This window comes from Chiloscyllium plagiosum, unplaced genomic scaffold (genome assembly GCF_037043375.1).
Source record: "Chiloscyllium plagiosum isolate Xiang-an unplaced genomic scaffold, Cpla_swu_hap1 HiC_scaffold_9, whole genome shotgun sequence".
Taxonomy (NCBI): Eukaryota; Metazoa; Chordata; class Chondrichthyes; order Orectolobiformes; family Hemiscylliidae; genus Chiloscyllium; species Chiloscyllium plagiosum.
Genome location: NW_028270147.1, coordinates 106,520,382 through 106,538,450, shown reverse-complemented (window position 1 = coordinate 106,538,450; position 18,069 = coordinate 106,520,382). Strand labels below are relative to the sequence as shown.

Below are 18,069 nucleotides of genomic sequence, written 5' to 3'. Positions count from 1 at the left end.
CAGGAGGATCTAACTGGATTGGTCAGATGGGCAGATCAGAGTCAGATGGAACTTACCCCTGATACATGTGAGGTGATGATCTTTTGACGATGTAACAGGTGAATAAGGTATTTATGAAGTCATATGGGACACTTGCCTTTATCATTTCAGGTATAGATTAGAAGACCAAGGAAGATATGTTGGAGCTGTGCAGAACTTTGGTTAGACTACAGCTGCAGTACTGTGTGCAGTTCTGGTCACCACGTGATCAGAAGGATGGGATTGTACTGGAGGGGGTGCAGTGGATATTAACCAGGATGTTGCTTGGAATGAAGCATTTCAGCGATGAAGAGAGTCTGGATAAACTCGGGTTGTTTTCTTTGAAGCAGAGAAGGTTGAGAGGATCTGATAGAGGTGTAAACGGGTATGAGGGGAATGGACAGAATGAATAGAAAGCAGGTGTCCCTATTCTTCGGAGTTGGCACACATTCACTGTGAAAGACAGGAGCTTCAGAGGGGATTTGAAGAGGAGGTTTTCACCCAGAGGGTGGTGGGGGTCTGGTTTGCATTGTCTGGGCTGGTAGTTGAGGATTAACCCTTGAAATATCATAACATTTAAAGCTATGGGCCTTGTGTTGGAAAGTTGGTTGAATGCAGGTTTACTGTAGTTTGGATGGTACAGGTACAATGGATCGAAGGGCCTCTTCTGTACTGTGCGATTTTATGATTGTATTGTGTGCAGTTTTGGTCTACTTATCTGAGGAAGGATGTTCTGGCTGTGGAGGGAGGGCAGTGAAGGTTTACCAGGCTGATTCCTGGGATGACAGCACTTAGATCTGATGAGAAATTGGATCAGTTAGGATTATATTCACTGAAGGTTAGAAGATTGAGGGGAGTCACACTGAAAACTCTAAAATCCTAACAGGACAAGGCAGGACGTTCCTGATGAGGAGGGAGTCCAGAATCAAGGATTACAGTTTAAGGATATGGAAAAGGACATTTAGGGCTGAGATGGAGAGAAATGTTTTCATTCTACAGGAAGCCTGTAGAAGTTTCTGTCACTGAAAGCAGTTCAGCTCAAACCACTGAATCTTTTCTAGAAAGGGCACGATACAGTTCTTAGAATGAAAGGGATCAAAGGTTATGGGGAGGAAGCAGGAACAGACAACTGAGTTGATGATCAGCCATGATCATATTGAATGGCAGAACAGGCTCGAAGGGCAGAATGGCCTATTCCTGCTCCGAGTTTCACTGTTTGAGAGACTGTTCATCAACGTGGAAACATATTGAATTAGAGAAAAACATTTGCCTTGGGTTAGGAATTAGTTTGGAGATAGGAGGCAGAGTGGGGGAATAATGTGTATGTCCTCCAATGAGCAAGAGGTGAATAGTGGAGTGCCCAGGGATCCGTCCTGGGACTTTAGCATTTCACAATATTTCTCAATGACTTGGATGAAGGAATAGAGAGCCATATATCCAAGTTTGCTGACCACACTGAGTGAGGCAGCTAGGAGAAGGTTACAGAGATGGGGAGAGTGGATGGACAAGGAGGGAGTTCAGAACAAGGACGAGAATTTGAAAATCGAAGTGTTGTTGGAGGGGTTGCCAATGCCACTCAGTGAGGACGGTGGGGGATGGGGATGGTTTTTTTTTTGAGTTTGGATACGGGCAGCAGAGTTTGGGGTGAGCTGACGTTTACAGAGGGCAGTGGCCGTGATGTGGCCCAGGACAACATTAGAATGATCATGTTTGGAGTCCCAAAGCAACGGCTGGGATTTTCAGTGAGTGATCTCTGTGATGTGGAGGATTTGGGGCTTAGATCAGCCTCAAAGATGAGGCCAAGATTGTAAGGAGTCTGATACTAAATAAAAGCTGAAAAAGCTGCAGATGCTGCAAATGAGTAAAAAAAAACAGAAATTGCTGGAAAAGCTCGGCAGGTCTGGCACCATCTGTGGAGAGAAAGTCGAGTTAACATTTTGGGACAAGTGAACCTTCTTCAGAACTGTTCTGAAGAAGGGTCACTCGACCTGAAAGGTTAACTCTGATTTCTTTCCCCAAATGCTGCCAGACCTGCTGAGGTATTTTGTTTTTGTCAAGAGTCTGGTTGAGCAGTAGACAGTGCTCAGGGAGAGGGATGGAGGTTGTACCGGGATCTGAAGAAGATGGATTTGATCTTCCCAATGTGTTTCCCAGTGAGCCTGGCTCCTCAGTCCTGACTGCTCTTAGCTGCTGTGATTGTCACTGAATGAACACTTATTATTAGAGATTCTGACCACAGCAGAAAGCCCCAGTGTAAAAAATAACTGCAAAGACTGTCAGAGCGCAAGGTTGAAACTTCACCAAGAGAGGAAGTGAAAGAAGGAGCTCAGAGCAGCTGGATGTTTGTTACTGAGATGGGAGAAAACTGTGAACCGGCTGCACTCCCTGGAATCTGACAGCACATAAGAACATTAAAACCAGGAGCAGGAGCAGGCTATCTGGCCTCTTGGGCTGCTCTGCCATTCTGTCAGATCATGGCTGATCTTTTCATGGCCTCAGCTCCCCCTACCCACCTTTTCACCAAAACCCTTGATTTGTTTACTGTTCAAAAATTTACATGTCTTAGCTTTAAAAACATTTACTGAGGAAACCTCAACGACTTCGCTGGACAGGGAATTCCATACATTCACAACCTTCTGGGTGAAGAAGTTCCTTCTCTATTTAGTCCTAAATCTGCTCCCCCTAGCACAGGAAGAGGCCATTCAGCCCATGGTGTCTGTGAGTGATCCAATTAGTCCTACTGCCCTCTCTCTCCCCATTACCCAGCAAATCTTTCCTTTTCAGCTCAATCTCCAGTTGCCTCTTGTCGACTTTGGTCCACAGCAGAGACTGCCCCTAATCTGGGCTCCAAGTTGGCATCTCATTCATTCATTGGGAGTCAAACTGCCTGGGCTGGGAAATGGAGCTCAGGACCCTGAACATCCTCTCTCCCCTCCTGAGGGACATTTGATGCTGAGGTTTAATTCTATGGAACTTTACAATATATGCCTACCATACACACTTCTCCAGTCTGTGTGTAAAAGGCTGGAGCCTGCCAGCAGGATATTCAACTGCAGGAGCCGTCATCAATTTGACCAATTCTGACCACACCCACTTTCCGTAACCTTGCAACTCATTACTAATATCAAATCTGTCCATCTCGTCCTTGGTGTGAGGCAGGGAAGGGGCCATTCCATTTCAGACAATTTGGAATTTATGGAGCACAGATGGAGTAAGCTGAGAGAGGACATCGGAATCATGGAGTTTGGAGGTGGGATGAGCAGGAATAAGAGTTTCTGTGGTCAAGGGGATGATGTAGTGCAGAGGCAAACAATGTTGTGGAGTTTGAAATAAGAGACCTATGTGATGGAGAGGATGTGGGGTTTGAAGCTCCAATACTGGAGGCTCCAGTGGGAAAGAGGCCCATGCTTATTGCTGTTCATTGGACATTCCAGTGGGATGGAGGCCCATGTTTACTGATCTCTGTTGGAGGTTCCAATTGAGTCCCATGGAATTGGAATGTTGGTATTTCTTGCAGCAATTGGAATCTTGGTATTTATTATAAAAGGACTGGATTACAGAAATAAAGAAATATTGTTACAATTCTGTGAGGCATTGGTGAGACCACATCTGAAGCATTGTGTCCAGTTTTGGTCTCCTTACTTGATGAAAGATATGATGGTACTGGATGTAGTTCAGAGGATGTTCACCAGACTGATTCCCGGGATGAAAGGGCTGTCATATGAGGAATGGTTGAATAGCTAGGGCTTGTACTCACTGGAATTCAGTCGCATGAAGGGGGCATCTGAGTGAAGTATATAAGATGCTAAAGGGGATTGATAGGCCGGACATGGAACAGATGTTCTCTCTTGTGGGCCAGTCTCAAACAATAGGTCATAGATATAGAGTGAGAGGAGGTATGTTTAAAACTGAGATGAGGAGAAACTACAGGTGGCACAGTCGTGCAGTGGTGAGCACTGCTGCCTCACAGTGCCAGGGACCCAGGTTCGATTCCACCCTCGGGCAACTGTATGGAGTTTGCACATTCTCCCCCTGTCTGCATGGGTTTTACTTGTGGGTTTCATCTGTGTGCTCCGATTTCCTCCCACAGTCTAATGATGTATGCATTAGAAGGATTGGCCATGCTAATTTACCCATAGTGTCCAGGAAAGTGTTGGTTAGATTCATTAGTCATGGGAAATGTAGGGTTACAGGGAATGGGTTCAGGAATGGCTCTGGGTGAAATGCTTTTTGAAGGGTCGGTGTGGACTTGTTGGGCTGAATGGCCTGGTTCGATACTGTATGGAATCTGTTCCATTCCAACTACTTCTCTCAGAGGGTTGGAAGTCAGTGCGCACCACCACCAACCCCTCCTACCCCGCTCCCCACTCCCCCCCCCACCCCCTTCCTTAAGCACAATGGAGGCAGAATCAATCAACAGATTCAGGAAAGAAACAGATATCTTTCTGATGAAAAGCAGGATAGAGGGCAATAGGGAGCAGTCTGGAAAGTGGAGAGGAGGTTAAGATCAGCCATGATCATGTTAAATAGGAAACGAGCTTGAGGGGTTGAATTACCTATTCCTGCTCCTCATTCCGAAGTTCAATCTTGCTAAGGCAATGAGATCCTTGTTTACTGATCTGTATTGGAGGATTCAGTCACAAAGAGTCACATGTTTACTGGTCTGTATTGGAGGGTCCAGTTTGAAGCTGGTCCATATTTACTGGTCTGTACTGGAGAGGTCAAAGAAATGGAGGCCTTTCTTTCCTGGTTTCTATTGGAGACCCAACAGGAATAAGCTCCATGTTAACTAATCTCCGCTGGAGTATTCAGTGGGAAATAGACCCATCTTTACTGGTCTCCATTGGAGGCTCCAGTGGCAAAGAGGCACCTGTTTAATGGTCTCTACTGGAGAGTTCAGTGAGAATGGATTCCATGCTTACTGGTCTCCATTGGACAGTCCAGTGGGACATGGATAACGTGGTGAGTGTGGGGATCATTTCCTTTCTGTTGTAACTGTGTGATGGTCCAATCCTCATCCCAGTAAAACTGGAGCTTGAACATGGAAGGGGAAGGTGAGGGGAAAGGATTGGAATATGTTGTGAATGGACGGATGGGTCAATGGGTCAGAGCCTGTCCTGTCCCTCCAGCTCACACTGATGGCCTGAGGATATCCTCTCTCTGCTGGGCCTTCATGGAATGAGGTTTGTGTCCAAACCAGTCCCCAGTAAGAATAGGTCAACAGCACAGAATTGCCCTTCATTTGACAAGAAACTGACCGTCTTCCTGAGAGAGGCCAAATCCTGGTCAATGTGGGAAATGGGGCTTTACTCCAGGAGTAGACATACTGTTGGTGTCAAGGGTTAACATCCAGTAGTGGGATAGAGCTGGAGCAGATTTACCCTGTATTTAACTTTTACCACTTGGGACATTGTTGGAAAGGCAGAGAGAGGGAGAGGGAGTGAGTGAGAGGGAGAGAGAGAGACTGTTGGCGAGAGAGACATAGAAGGACACGGTGTGAAAGTGAGAGAGAGCGGGATAAAGAGTCTGAGACAGTGTAAGATGAGTAAAAGGGGGAGAGAGAGAGAGAGGTAGAGATGGTGGAGTTGAAGAATAGAGATAGAGTGAGATAGAGTATGAGACAGTGTGACTGAGAGAGAGGGGACAGAGAGAGAAAGAGAGAGAGAGAAAGATGCAGAGCAGGTGTGAGACTAGGAGTAAAGGGAATCTAGTGAAAGAGAGACAGACAGATATGTTCTGGTCACCACATTATGAGAAGGATATGACTGTACTCAAGAGGGTGCAGAGATTTCCCAGGATGCTGCCTGGCCTGGAGGGTCTGAGCTATGAGGAAGGATTGGAAAGGCTGGGATTGTTTCTCTTGGAGCAGTGAAGGTTAAGAGGGAACCTGCTAAAGGGCTATAAGATTATGAGGGGCAGAGATAGGGTGGAAAGGAAGGCAACGTTTTCCATGAGTATAGGGATCAATATCCAGCGGCAGAGATTGGAGATTACACAGACATAAAAAGATAGAAACAGGGAGCAGCAGTAGGGTTAGGATTAGGGTTAGGGATTGGCCCTGTGAGGCTGCTCTGTCATTCAATATGATCATGGCTGATCCTCTCCCCCAATGCCAAGATGGGATTGGTGTTGTGAGATCATTGATGCCCAGTACAGACTTGTTAAATGCTGTTCATGTCATTGTGCTTCTGGTTAAGAGAGAGACAGAAGACAGAGAGAGAGAAAGAGAGAAAGAGAGAGAGAGAGAGAGAGAGAGAGAAAGTGTACATTGTGAGATTGAGTGAGAGAGGGCGAGGCATTTAATTGCTGCCCCAGGTCTCACTGTTCCAATGTCCTGGAATAACGCCTGTTATTGAGATCAGTTAGAGAGTGAGTGGAGGGAGGGAGACAGAAAAAGAGAGAGTGAGGCAATTTGAGATTGAGGGTATAAGGAGAGAATGAGTGAGGAATTAGTTGGAAAGATATGTGAAGAAGAATGAATGATAAGAAAGAGAGAGAGAGACCAACAAACACAGAATGAAATGGAGATAAACGAAGTGTCAAACATACATGGACAAAGGGAAAGATAAAAGTGGTTATGTAATTGGGAGAGGACAGAGTCGGAGACGGAAATAGAAAAAGAGGGAGAAAGTCAACGAAGAACAGGAATATATACAAGAGAAAGGTGAGAAAGAGAAAAAAGGGAAAAGGGAGAAAGGAAGTATAAAAAGGAAGGACAAGAGAGAGAGAAGAGGAAGTGTGAGGGGCTGACGTGGCTCTCTCTGCCTGATGCCATTTACATACTGAGGAACACCCAGTCAGTCTCTCACAGGCTGCAGCTTTATAAAGCAGAGCCCAGTGAAGGGAGAGTTTATCAGGAACCAGGCACGGGGACAGGAGCACACACCATGATTTCACACATCCAGCTGATCTGGCCCCTGGCATTCTGTGTCGCAGGTACAAATCTCTCTCCTTCCACCTTGAATCTTTAGCTGCTCTCCATTTCACTCCAATTCCACTGATTTGTGATTGAAGGGAAAATGCTGAAACCAGAGGAATGCTCAGTGTCTCCAACAATCTCTCATTTGACAGGCTCTTTCTGTGACAGTTCTGACTTCACTGTGTTTCTCTCTGACCCCTCAGGTATCAGTGGGGACATCATCATGACCCAGTCTCCCCCGGTGCTGTCAGTGGGACTGGGCCAGACCGCAACCATCACCTGTACGGCCAGTCAAGACATTAGCTACTACCTCAGTTGGTACCAGCAGCGAGAAGGTCAGAAACCCTCTCTTCTGATCTATGATGCAACAGATCGATTCACAGGAGTCTCCAATCGATTCACTGGCACTCAATCCGGGACCAGTTTTACCCTGACAATCAGCAACGTTCAGAATGAGGATGTCGCTGACTATTACTGTCAGAACAACAAGTATAGCAGCCCCCCTCTACACAGTGATACAGAGCCATACAAAAACCTCAACACACACAGCACCACCTCCTGTACTGACACATTCCCAGTTATATAAATGTATAATAATGGTCCCACCATCTGAACTGGCACATCCACAGCTAGATGCAAATGAAACTGAACAAATTACTCTATACTGGGATTGTCACTGTCCACTACACACTCCAGTCCCTGTGGTGTCCACTGCTCACTGAAGGCTTCAAGTTTCCCTTTTAGCCCTCATGGCCACGCTTGAAGAGCAGCTGCAAGATTTAACATCGAAAAATAAATTTCACAAAACTCCCAAGCCCAGCTGGACACAGAGAGACAGAGACAGAAAGACACATGAATGAGGGAGAGAAAGAGAAGGCCAGAAAGAGGGTGAGAGTGAACGAGAGACTGAGACAGGGAGAGATTGAGAGTGATGGGGGGAAGCAGAGAGCAGAGATTTTTGTACAGCCTCTGCACTGAGAGCTTTCACTGTGGTACACGTTCGGGAAAGGAACCAAGCTCAGACTGAGTAAGTAAACCTCCATCCTCCATTATTAACCCTGTCAGTACTGAAGCAACTTTTTAAAACACAAATGCCGAATTGTTGAAGGTGTTAGTGGGGAGCTGCAGTGAATGAAATGGTTGATTGAGGAGCACAGTGTCTAACAGGGTGTCCAGCTGTATTTCTTTACTTCCATTGCTCCCTTTAAAAAACAAGATCTAAGTCAGTAAGTTTTACTCACCGTGTGGAGGAGCTCTGTCCATTTGCAGCCTGTGGTCCCATTCCTGCAGCATGGAGTGAAATCAGTGAGTAGCCTTCTGCCAGTCTCAGTGTGACAGACACGGGCAGAGTTTGATGTGAGCTCTGGCTCCCTGTCCCAGTCTCTGATCTCACTGACCTCAGCAGCAGCAGCAGCAGCACAGTGAGACAGCGAGGTCCCACTTCCCCCAGCTTTAACTCTGCTCAATCACAAAATCACAGAATTGTTACAGCGCACACGGAAGCCATTCTACCCATCCTGTCTGTACTGGCTCTCTGAATGAGCAATTCACTGAGTGTCATTCTCCTGCCTTCTCCCTGTCACCCTGCACATTGTTCCTTTTCAAATAATAGTCTCATTCCCTTCGGAATGTTTCAATTGAAGCTGCCTCCACCACACTCTCAGGCAGTGCATTCCACACCTTAACCACTCGCTGGCTGAACATGTTGTTCCTCATCTCACTTTTGTTAGTTTTCCCAATTACTTTCAATCTGTGGTCTCTCGGTCTCAATCCTTTCTCAATTGGGAACATTTTCTCCCTATTTACTGTATCCAGGCCCCTCCTGCTTTTAATTCCTCAAATAAATCTCTCAGCCTTCTCCAAAGAAGACAGTCCCAAATTCTCCAATCAATCTGTATAACTGATGTTCCTCATCCCTGGAATAATCTTTGGAAATATTTTTTGCCATTTCTACAAAATGTCACCTCCTTCCTGAATTATTCACATTATCTATGACCCTCATGGTCTTATAAACCTCTATAAGGTTTATAAGTCACTCCTCAGACTCTTACGCGTCAGAGTAAAAAGGCTCAGCTTTTCCAGCCCCTCATCGTCATGGAGTCATACAACGTGGAAACATACCTTTCAGTCCAACTTGTCCATGATAACCAGATATCCTAAACTGACCTCATCCTATTAACCAGCATTTAACTTACATCCCTCGAAAACCTTCCTAGCTATGTACCCATCCCAATGTGTTTTAAATGCTGTAATTGTATCCGCCTCCAACACTTTCTCTGGCAGCTCGATCCATACACATACCACCCTCTGTGTGACAACTTACCCCTCAGGTCCCTTTTGAATCTTTTCCCTCTCACCTTAAGCCTATACCCTCTTGTTTTGGAATCCCTTTCCCAAGGAAAAGACCTTGGATATACACCCTGTCCATGCCCCTCATGATTTTCTAAACATTTATAAGGTCACCCTTCGGCCTTAGATGCTGCAAGAAAAATAGTCCCAGTTTCTTCAGCCTTTCCCTGTCGCTCAAACCCTCCAATTCCTGGCCATGTCCGTGTAAATCTTTTCTGCAGCTTTTTAAGTTTAACAGCATCCTTCTTATCGCAGCGTGATCAGAATTGTTCACATTATTCCCAAAGTGGCCTCACCAATCTCCTTTCCAGCTGCACCATGATGTCCCAACTCCTGTACTCAATGCAGTGACCAATAAAGGCAAGTGTACCCAACACCTTCTCCATCAACCTGTCTACCTGTGACCCCACTTTGAAGGAATAATGCACCTGCATCTTCACCCCTAGGTCTCTGTGTTCAGCAACACTCCACAGGGCCCTCCCATTACCTGTATAACTCCTGCCCTGGTTTGTCTTTCCAAAATGCAACATCTCACATTTACTAAACTGAACTCCATTTGCCACACCTCTGCCCATTGCCCCATCTGATCAAGGTCCTACTGTACCCTGAGATGAATTTCTTCACTATCTACTGTCCCGCCAATTTTGATGTCATCTACAAACTTACTGTAACTCTTATATTCACATCCAAATCATTTCTTTAAATGACAAAAGCAGTGAACCCAGCACCAATGCTTGTGGCACACAGCTATTCACAGATCTCCAGTCTGAAAAGCAATCTTTTAAACATCACTCTCTGTCTCGTATCTTCAATCCAATTTTTTTACCCCAATGGCTCACTCCCTCTGGTTCCCATGTGGTCTAATCTTACTAACCAGTCCATCATGTGGAACCTTGTCAAACACTTTACTAAAGTCCATATAGACAATGTTTACTGTTCTGTCTTCATCAATCTTCTTTTGTCACCTCCTCAATCAAATTCAGGAGACATGAATTCCTATACATAAAACCACATTGATTATCCAAAGAATGTAAATCTTATCCCACAGAATCCACTCCAACATCTTACCCAGCACTGACATCAGGCTCACTGGTCTTCAATTCCCTGGCTTTTCCTTACAGTCTTTCTCAAATAATGGCATAACATTAGCCAACCTCTCTGGTTCTCCAGCACCTTACCCACAGTTGTCAGTGATACACATATCTCAGCAAGGGGCCCAGCAATCTCTTCCCTAGTTTTCCCTACCTTTATGTGTTTTAAGATCTTTTGAGTCTCCTCATTTGTGTGTGATCTCTTTTCAAGACATCACTATTTTTCCAAATTCCCTAGCTTTCTCCCCAATAATTACTGACCTGAAATATTTGTTTGGGATCTCACCCATCTCTTGTGTCTTACCAAAATACAGCACTCACATTTATCTGAATTAAACTCCATCTGCCATTCCTCAGCCCACTGGCCCAGTTGATCAAGATTCCATTGTATAATTAGCCCTTTTCACAGCCAATGATTAGATTAGATTCTCTACAGTGTGGAAAAAGGCCCTTCGGCCCAACAAGTCCACACCGATCCTCCGAAGAGTAACCCACCCAGACCAATTTCCCTCTCAGTAATGCATCTAACACTGTGGGCAATTTAGCACAGCCAATTCACCTAATCTGCACATCTTTGGACTGTGGGAGGAAACCAGAGCACCCGGAGGAAACTCACGCAGACACAGGGAGAATGTGCAAACTCCACACAGACAGTCATCCAAGACTGGAATCAAACCTGGGACCCTGGTACTGTGAGGCTGCAGTGCTAACCACTGAGCCACCATGCTGCCCCCCTGAGCCACCACTGAGCCACTGATGCCTCCTGAAAATTCACCTGAATACACTCTCGCAACTCTGGCACCTCTCTGCCCATTACACTGCTGCTACCCCAAACAATATTCAGAAACTAAAGAGCCCCCTCCCCCATTTATAACAACTCTATCACATTTGCAGGTCTTTGTAAATTCCTTGCATTTGCATTCCTCCACATCCTTCCCACTGGGTGGTGACTTATTGACTGCACTGAGGATTCTGTGGACCTTGGTGTTCCTCTCTGATATTCCCTCCTGGCTCCCACAGCCCTGCCAAGTTAGTTTAAACTCTCTCTAACAACGCTCATAAACCACCTCACAAGAATCTAAAGCCCTCCCTCATGGATTCTCTTTCCAGCCCCACAGTCACCTGTGTTCACCTCCTGATTCTATTCTCACTTGCATGGGACACTGGGAATAATCCGGCGACTCCTATTTTGAGTTCCTGCTGCTAATTCCCTCCAAAGCTCCCGAACTTCTGACTGCAAGACCACTTTTCTCCTTTTGTCACTAGGACCGATGTGGACCACTAATGCTGCCTGTTCCTCGTCTCCCCTTAGGGTGCTCTGCAGACTTTCAGTTACATCCTTGACTATGGCACCAGGGAGACACACCATCCTGGATTCCCATCTGCAGCTGCAGAAACACCTATCGACTGCCCTCACTCTCGAATCTCCTCTCACTATCGCTCTTCCAGTCTTCCTTGTGCCCCCCCCTTACAGCTGAGCCTCCCGTGGTGCCATGGACTTGCCTCTGGCTGCACTCCCCAGATGAACCATCATTCTCATCAGGATTCTGAACTGAATCTTGGTTGTAGAGTGGGATGCACTCAGGGGATTTCTGTACTAGCTGCCTGGTCATATTGGACTGTCTGCTGCTCCCCCATTCCCTCTCTCCCTGCATACTCTGAAGCTGCAGAGTGACCACATCTAGAAACGTGCTCTCCATGGAGCTCTCAGCCTCATGGACGCTCCGCACTGACACCAGCTGCTGCTCAAGCTCCGAAACCTGGAGCTCCAACTGCTGTCACTGACCACACTTCATGTACTCATGGTATTCCAGGAACGGGGAAACATTCTGAAGTTCCCACATGGATGCACACTATTTCCACTTTTGGATTATCTCTTTGCAGAGTTCTGATGACAAACAGCTATAGCAGGGCTCACAGTCCAGTGGGTTCAGTGTTCCAGGGTATTGGGGAAACTCTCCAGAAGACTTTAAGAAACAGGAGCAGAAATCAGCCATTCAGCCCATTGAATCTGCTCTGCTATTTGATCTTGGCAGATATGCTTCTCACCCCCATGCTCCTGCCTATTCCACAGGAACTTTCCATCCCCTTAACAATCATGAACCTATCTATCTCTGTCTTAAATACACTCAGTGACTTGGCCTCCACTGCCCTCTGTAACAATGAGTTCCACAGATTCCCCATCCTCTGGCTGAAGAAATTCCTCCTCATCTCATCTCACCGTGCCGTGTGGGCGGTACGGTGGCACAGTGGTTAGCACTGTTGCCTCACAGCGCCGGAGACCCAGGTTCAATTCCCGCCTCAGGCGACTGACTGTGTGGAGTTTGCACATTCTCCCCGTGTCTGTGTGGGTTTCCTCCGGGTGCTCCAGTTTCCTCCAACAGTCCAAAGATGTGCAGGTTAGGTGAATTGGCCATGCTAAATTGCCCATAGTGTTAGGTAAGGGGTATGGGTGGGTTGCGCTTCGGTTGGTCGGTGTGGACTTGTTGGGCCTGTTTCCACACTGTAATCTAATCTACTCTAATTTAAAGGGTCGGCCCTTCATTCTGTGGCTGTGCCTTGGTTACCTAGTCTCTCCTGTTTTTGGAAACATCTTGTCCCCATCGATTCTATCCAGGCCTATCAGTATTCTGCAAATTTCAATAAGATCCCTCCTCATCCTTCTAAATGCCATTGAGTACAGACCCAGAGTCCTCAAACACGCCCTATATGACAAGCCCTTCATCCCCAGGATCATTCTTGTAAACCCCTTCAATGCCAGCACATTGTTTCTTAGAATATGGGTCCCAAATCTGCTCACAATATTCCAAATTCAGTCTGACTAGAGCCTTATACAGCCTAAGCAGTACATCTCTGCCCTTGTATTCTAGCCATATTGAAACGAATGCTAACATTTCATTTGCCTTCCCAAACACAAACTGGACCTGCCTGTTAACCTTAAGAGAAACCTGAATGAGGTTTGTGCTTTAGATCTCCAAAGGCTTTCCTTATTTAGAAAATACCTCCACACCCTGACTCCATTGATTCCTGAAAGATCATCACTAATGTCCCCATAATCTCCTCAGTGATCTCCTTCAGAACATACTGGTGTAGTTCATCCAGTCTGGGTGAATTATCCACATTAAGACCTTTCAGCTTCCCCGGTATCTCCTCCTTAGTGATGGCCACTACACTCCCCTCTGCCCCCTGACAGTCTTGAAGTACTGGGACACTGCTGGTGTATTCCATTGTGCAGACTGATGTAATGTATGTATTCAATTCCTCGGCTTTTTCTTCATTTCCTATTATTCTTTTTCCAATGTCTATTTCTGCCTCCCTCTTCATTTTTATATATCTGATGAAACTCTTGCAATCTTCTTTTATATTACTTGTTCGCTTTCCCCCACATTTCACCTTCTGTACCCTGAATGTTTTTTTTTAGTTATCCTCTACAGGTTTTTAAAGACTTCCTAATCCTCTGGCTTCCCACTATTTTCCACCACATTGTATACCTTTTCCTTTTGCTTTTATGCTGTCCTTGACCTCCCTCATCAGCCATGGTTGCCTTGTCCTCCCCTTAGTCTGTTTCTTCTTTTTCAGGAGGAATTCCTACTCTGCTTCCTGAATTACGCCCAGAAACTCTGCTGTTTGCTGCCCCACCATCTTACCTGCTCGGCTCCCCTTCCAATCAACTCTGGTCAACTCCTTCCTCATGTCTTTGTACTTACCTTTACTCAATTGAAATATTGTTCCATCTGATTGCACCTTCTCCCTCTCAAACTACAGGGGGAATTCTAACATATTATGGTCACTTATCCAGAGGGATACTTTCATCTTCAGCTCACTAATCAAGTTTACCTCATTACACATCACTGAATCCAAAACTGCCTGTTCCAAATGATCAACCACAAGCTGTTTCAAAAACAATCTCATAGACATTCCATGAAATCCTTTTGTTGAGATGCACTACCCAGTCCACCTATCCACTGAAGTCTGCCATCACATTTTGTATTTGGCTTTTCTGTCTCCAGTTCCAAACTTCCAGCTCAGCACTGTCTCCATAACTTGTCCTACCTGCCTATCTTCTTTTCCACCTATCCACTCCACCCTCCCAACCCTATTGTACTCAACTATTGTACTCTATGCTACTTTCTCCCCACCCCCACCCTCCTCTCACTTTTCTCTCCACCCTTCAGGCTGTCTGCCTCTATTCCTGATGAAGGGCTTTTGCCCGAAACGTTGATTTTACTGCTCGTCGGATGCTACCTGAAGTGCTGCGCCAATCCAGCACCACTCTAATCGAGAATCTGGTTTCCAGCATCTGCAGTCATTGTTTTTACCCTTTTCTGTCTCCTGATTGATTTCCTTCCCCACACCCTGGTTACTGCTTGGAGACCTGAACATAACTTGCACCAGATTCTTTATTTCTTGGGTTCCTCAACTCTACCCCCACAGATTCTACACCTTCTGACTGTATCATTTCTTGCTATTGATTTAAAGGCATTTCTTACGAACAAGGCAACTCTTGCCCCTCTGCTCATCTGCCTGTCCTTTTGATAGGACATGTATCCTTGGATATTTAGTTCCCAGCCCGGATCGCCTTACAGCCATGTCTCTGTGATACCCACAACATTGTACCTGCCAGTTTCAATCTGCACTACAAGCTCACTGTGTATACTGTGTGCATTAAAGTACAACTCCCTCAGTCCTGCATTGACTGCCCTCCTTCCCATCATTGTCCCCTTATCTGCTGTGCTTTATGTTCGATACCTGATCCTTTCCACACTCTCTGTCCTTTTACATCTTCTAGAATCTTGAATAATCTCTCCTGAGCCCTCCTCCACTTTAACAAGTTTAAATTCCTTGGAAACTCAATTTACCTTGATTTGTGACATCATTTTTCTACCTTACTCGGGATTACTTCGTGCATTTAGACACAAAGTCTTTACGTTTGATCTATTATTGATTTTCCCTGCACTTTTATGATCCCTTTGATATTCAAAAATTCTGTCCCTTCCTTTTATTTTCTGGTCACAATCAATCCCATCACTAACCAGTAATCCTACCTTCTTCTTTACCCTCCATTTTCTCATTTTCCATCCAACTGAACCAAATTATTTTCTCTTTGGGTTGAGTTCAGGACGATATTTATCCTTGAACCAAAATCATGAAGAATGCTCTTTGATCTCATTGCTTCCAGTGGGATCTTGCTGTGTAGAAATTGTCTGCCCAATTCCTGAAATTGCAACAGTGACTGGTTTTCAAACAAAATGTAAATGTCTTTGGGAGAGCCTGAGGTGCTGAGGGCTTGATTGAAACACAATTAGCGTCATGGAGATGTACAGCACAGAAACAGACTCTTCGATCTGACTTATCCATGCCAACCACAGAGACATAGAGTCATAGAGTCAGAGAGATATACACCACAGAAACAGACCCTTCTGTCCAACTTATCCAACCAGATAACCTAAATTAATCTAGTCCCATTTGTCAGCATTTAGCCCATATCCTTCTAAACCCTTCCTATTCATATACCCATCCAAATGCCTTTTAAATGTTATCATACCAGCCTCCACCACTTCCTCTGGCAGCTCATTCCAAAAATGTACCACTCTCAGTAGGAATACATTTTGCCTTAGTTCCCATTTAAATCGTTCTCCTGATACTTTCCACCCATGCCCTCTAGTTCTGGACTCCTTCACTCTGACCAAAATATCTTCTTGTTTCACTTGATCAATGCCTCCCATGATGTTAGAAACCTCGATATAGTCATCCTTCAGCCTCCAGCGATCCAGGGAAAATAGCCTCAGCCTATTCAGCCTCTCCCGATCGCTCCAACCCTCCAACTTAGCAACATCCTTGGAAATCTTTTCTGAACCATTTTAAGGTTCCCAGCATTTTTCCTACAGCAGGGAGGCCAGAATTCCACACAGTATTCCAAAAGGGGCCAAACTAATGTCCTGTACAGGTGCAACAGCTCCTAACTCCAATACTCAATGCATTGCCCAATAAAGGAAAGCATGCCAAATGGCTTTGACACCCCTCTACTTACCGGCAACTCCACTTTCAAGGAACTAATCTTTTTTGGGATGAACTGGGAGTCTTTCAGTTGTGCTTTTCCTAATCACCCTGTTCAGAAACAAACTTCTTGCTTTCACTCTCAACTAAAAATAAGATAAAGGAGGTGATGATTTAATGGTACTATTGCTGAGCTGTTCATCCAGAGATCCAGATTAATGTTCTGGGGACCAGGGTTAGAATCCTGCCACAGCAGATGGTGGAATGTGAATTCAATAAAAAAAAATCTGCAATTAAGTGTCTAATGACAACCATGAAACAATTGTTGATTGTCAGGAAAAAGCCATCTGATTCCTTAATGTCCTTTAGGGAAGGAAACTGCCATCCTTACCATGTGACCCCAGACCCACAGCAATGTGGTTGACTCGAAACTGCCCTCTGGGTGATTAGGGATGGGCAATAAATGTTGATCCTGCCAGTGACACTCACATCCCAAGAAGCAATTTAAACAATGCCTGTTTATTTATGGGGTTTGTTAAGTATTGGCTACAAATGTTCAAATGGATTGTTTTGCCAGTATATGTTCAGAGAATTAAAATCCCTTCAAATAGCAGGGACTAAAATTGTTTTGCTTGTCTTTCAGGCCGTGAGAACTCCCAGCCCAAGCTGACCCTGCTGCCCCCCTCCCTGGAGCAGGTCAATGCCAAGGGCACTGCCACCCTGGTGTGCCTTGCCAATCACTTCTATCCCGATGAGCTGGAGGTGCAGTGGAAGAAGGATGGTGCAGTCATTTCGGACGGGGTTCAGACCAGCAACTACCTGCGAGCTTCAGACAGCACCTACAGTGTCAGCAGCCTGCTGACCCTCTCTGGGTCTGACTGGGAGTCCAACGCTCGCTTCTCCTGTGCCCTCACCCATGTGACCCTCCCCTCTCCCCTCAGCAAGAGCATCAGGAGATCAGAATGTGTGTAGAGTGCTGGAGACAGTCCACAGAGGAGACACAACTTTAAATAGAACAGGGCTGAGCTGGCAGGTCAAAGGTCATTGTCAGCACTGAATTTCAACTCTCTTCCTTCTTGGGATTGGCTCGAAGACACATCTGAAGTTCAAAGGTTAAGGCAGGCACATTGAAATCATCAAAAAGAAGCTTTACTCTGTATCAAACCTCATGCTGACCCTGTCCTGGGAGTGTTTGATTGGGGCAGTGATGACTTATGATGTCAAGTAAAATCTCTCGAAGTTGCTGAAGACTGTCAGCTGTACAAAACAATGTGAACCTCAGAAGTCTCTGCTTCAGTAAACCAGATCTCCTTCCTGCTCAGCTGCCAGTTCTAATTTAAGGTTTTATCACTGTTTGAAGGGACAGGATTCTTATTTTATTGAGAAAACCTCCACAAGTGTTTTCCTCAAGCTCCATTGTGGCTGTGAATTTGTGTAGCTTCCTCTGTCTGGGCTGTTAATTGCAGTCTGTTTTCTGTCCATGTCAATCTGGAAAAGGGAATAAAGATGAAGAAGATTCAGTCTCTGTCTTTGTGTGCTTTGGAGATTGACCACTCCATTCAGCTGATTGGCTGCATTTCAGCATGGCATTGTCATAATTGGCTACTTGGCCTGTCAATCAATGACACATCCGTTGTAGAGGTACTGACAGCCAATCATCAATCACTTTCAAACGATCCCTTTGATCTGGAATCA

At 45.5% G+C, this 18,069-nt stretch overlaps 2 gene segments (V, D, J or C); both read left to right on the top strand.

Moving 5' to 3' along the window:
- Positions 1-18,069, top strand: part of LOC122545140 (Ig kappa chain V region Mem5-like) — a 486,054-nt gene that overhangs the window by 391,324 nt on the left and 76,661 nt on the right.
- LOC148149230 (Ig kappa chain V region Mem5-like) lies at positions 6,895-17,894 on the top strand. The segment is given in 4 exon segments: positions 6,895-6,954; positions 7,141-7,442; positions 7,931-7,964; positions 17,018-17,894. Coding segments are annotated over 4 exon segments (714 nt in total).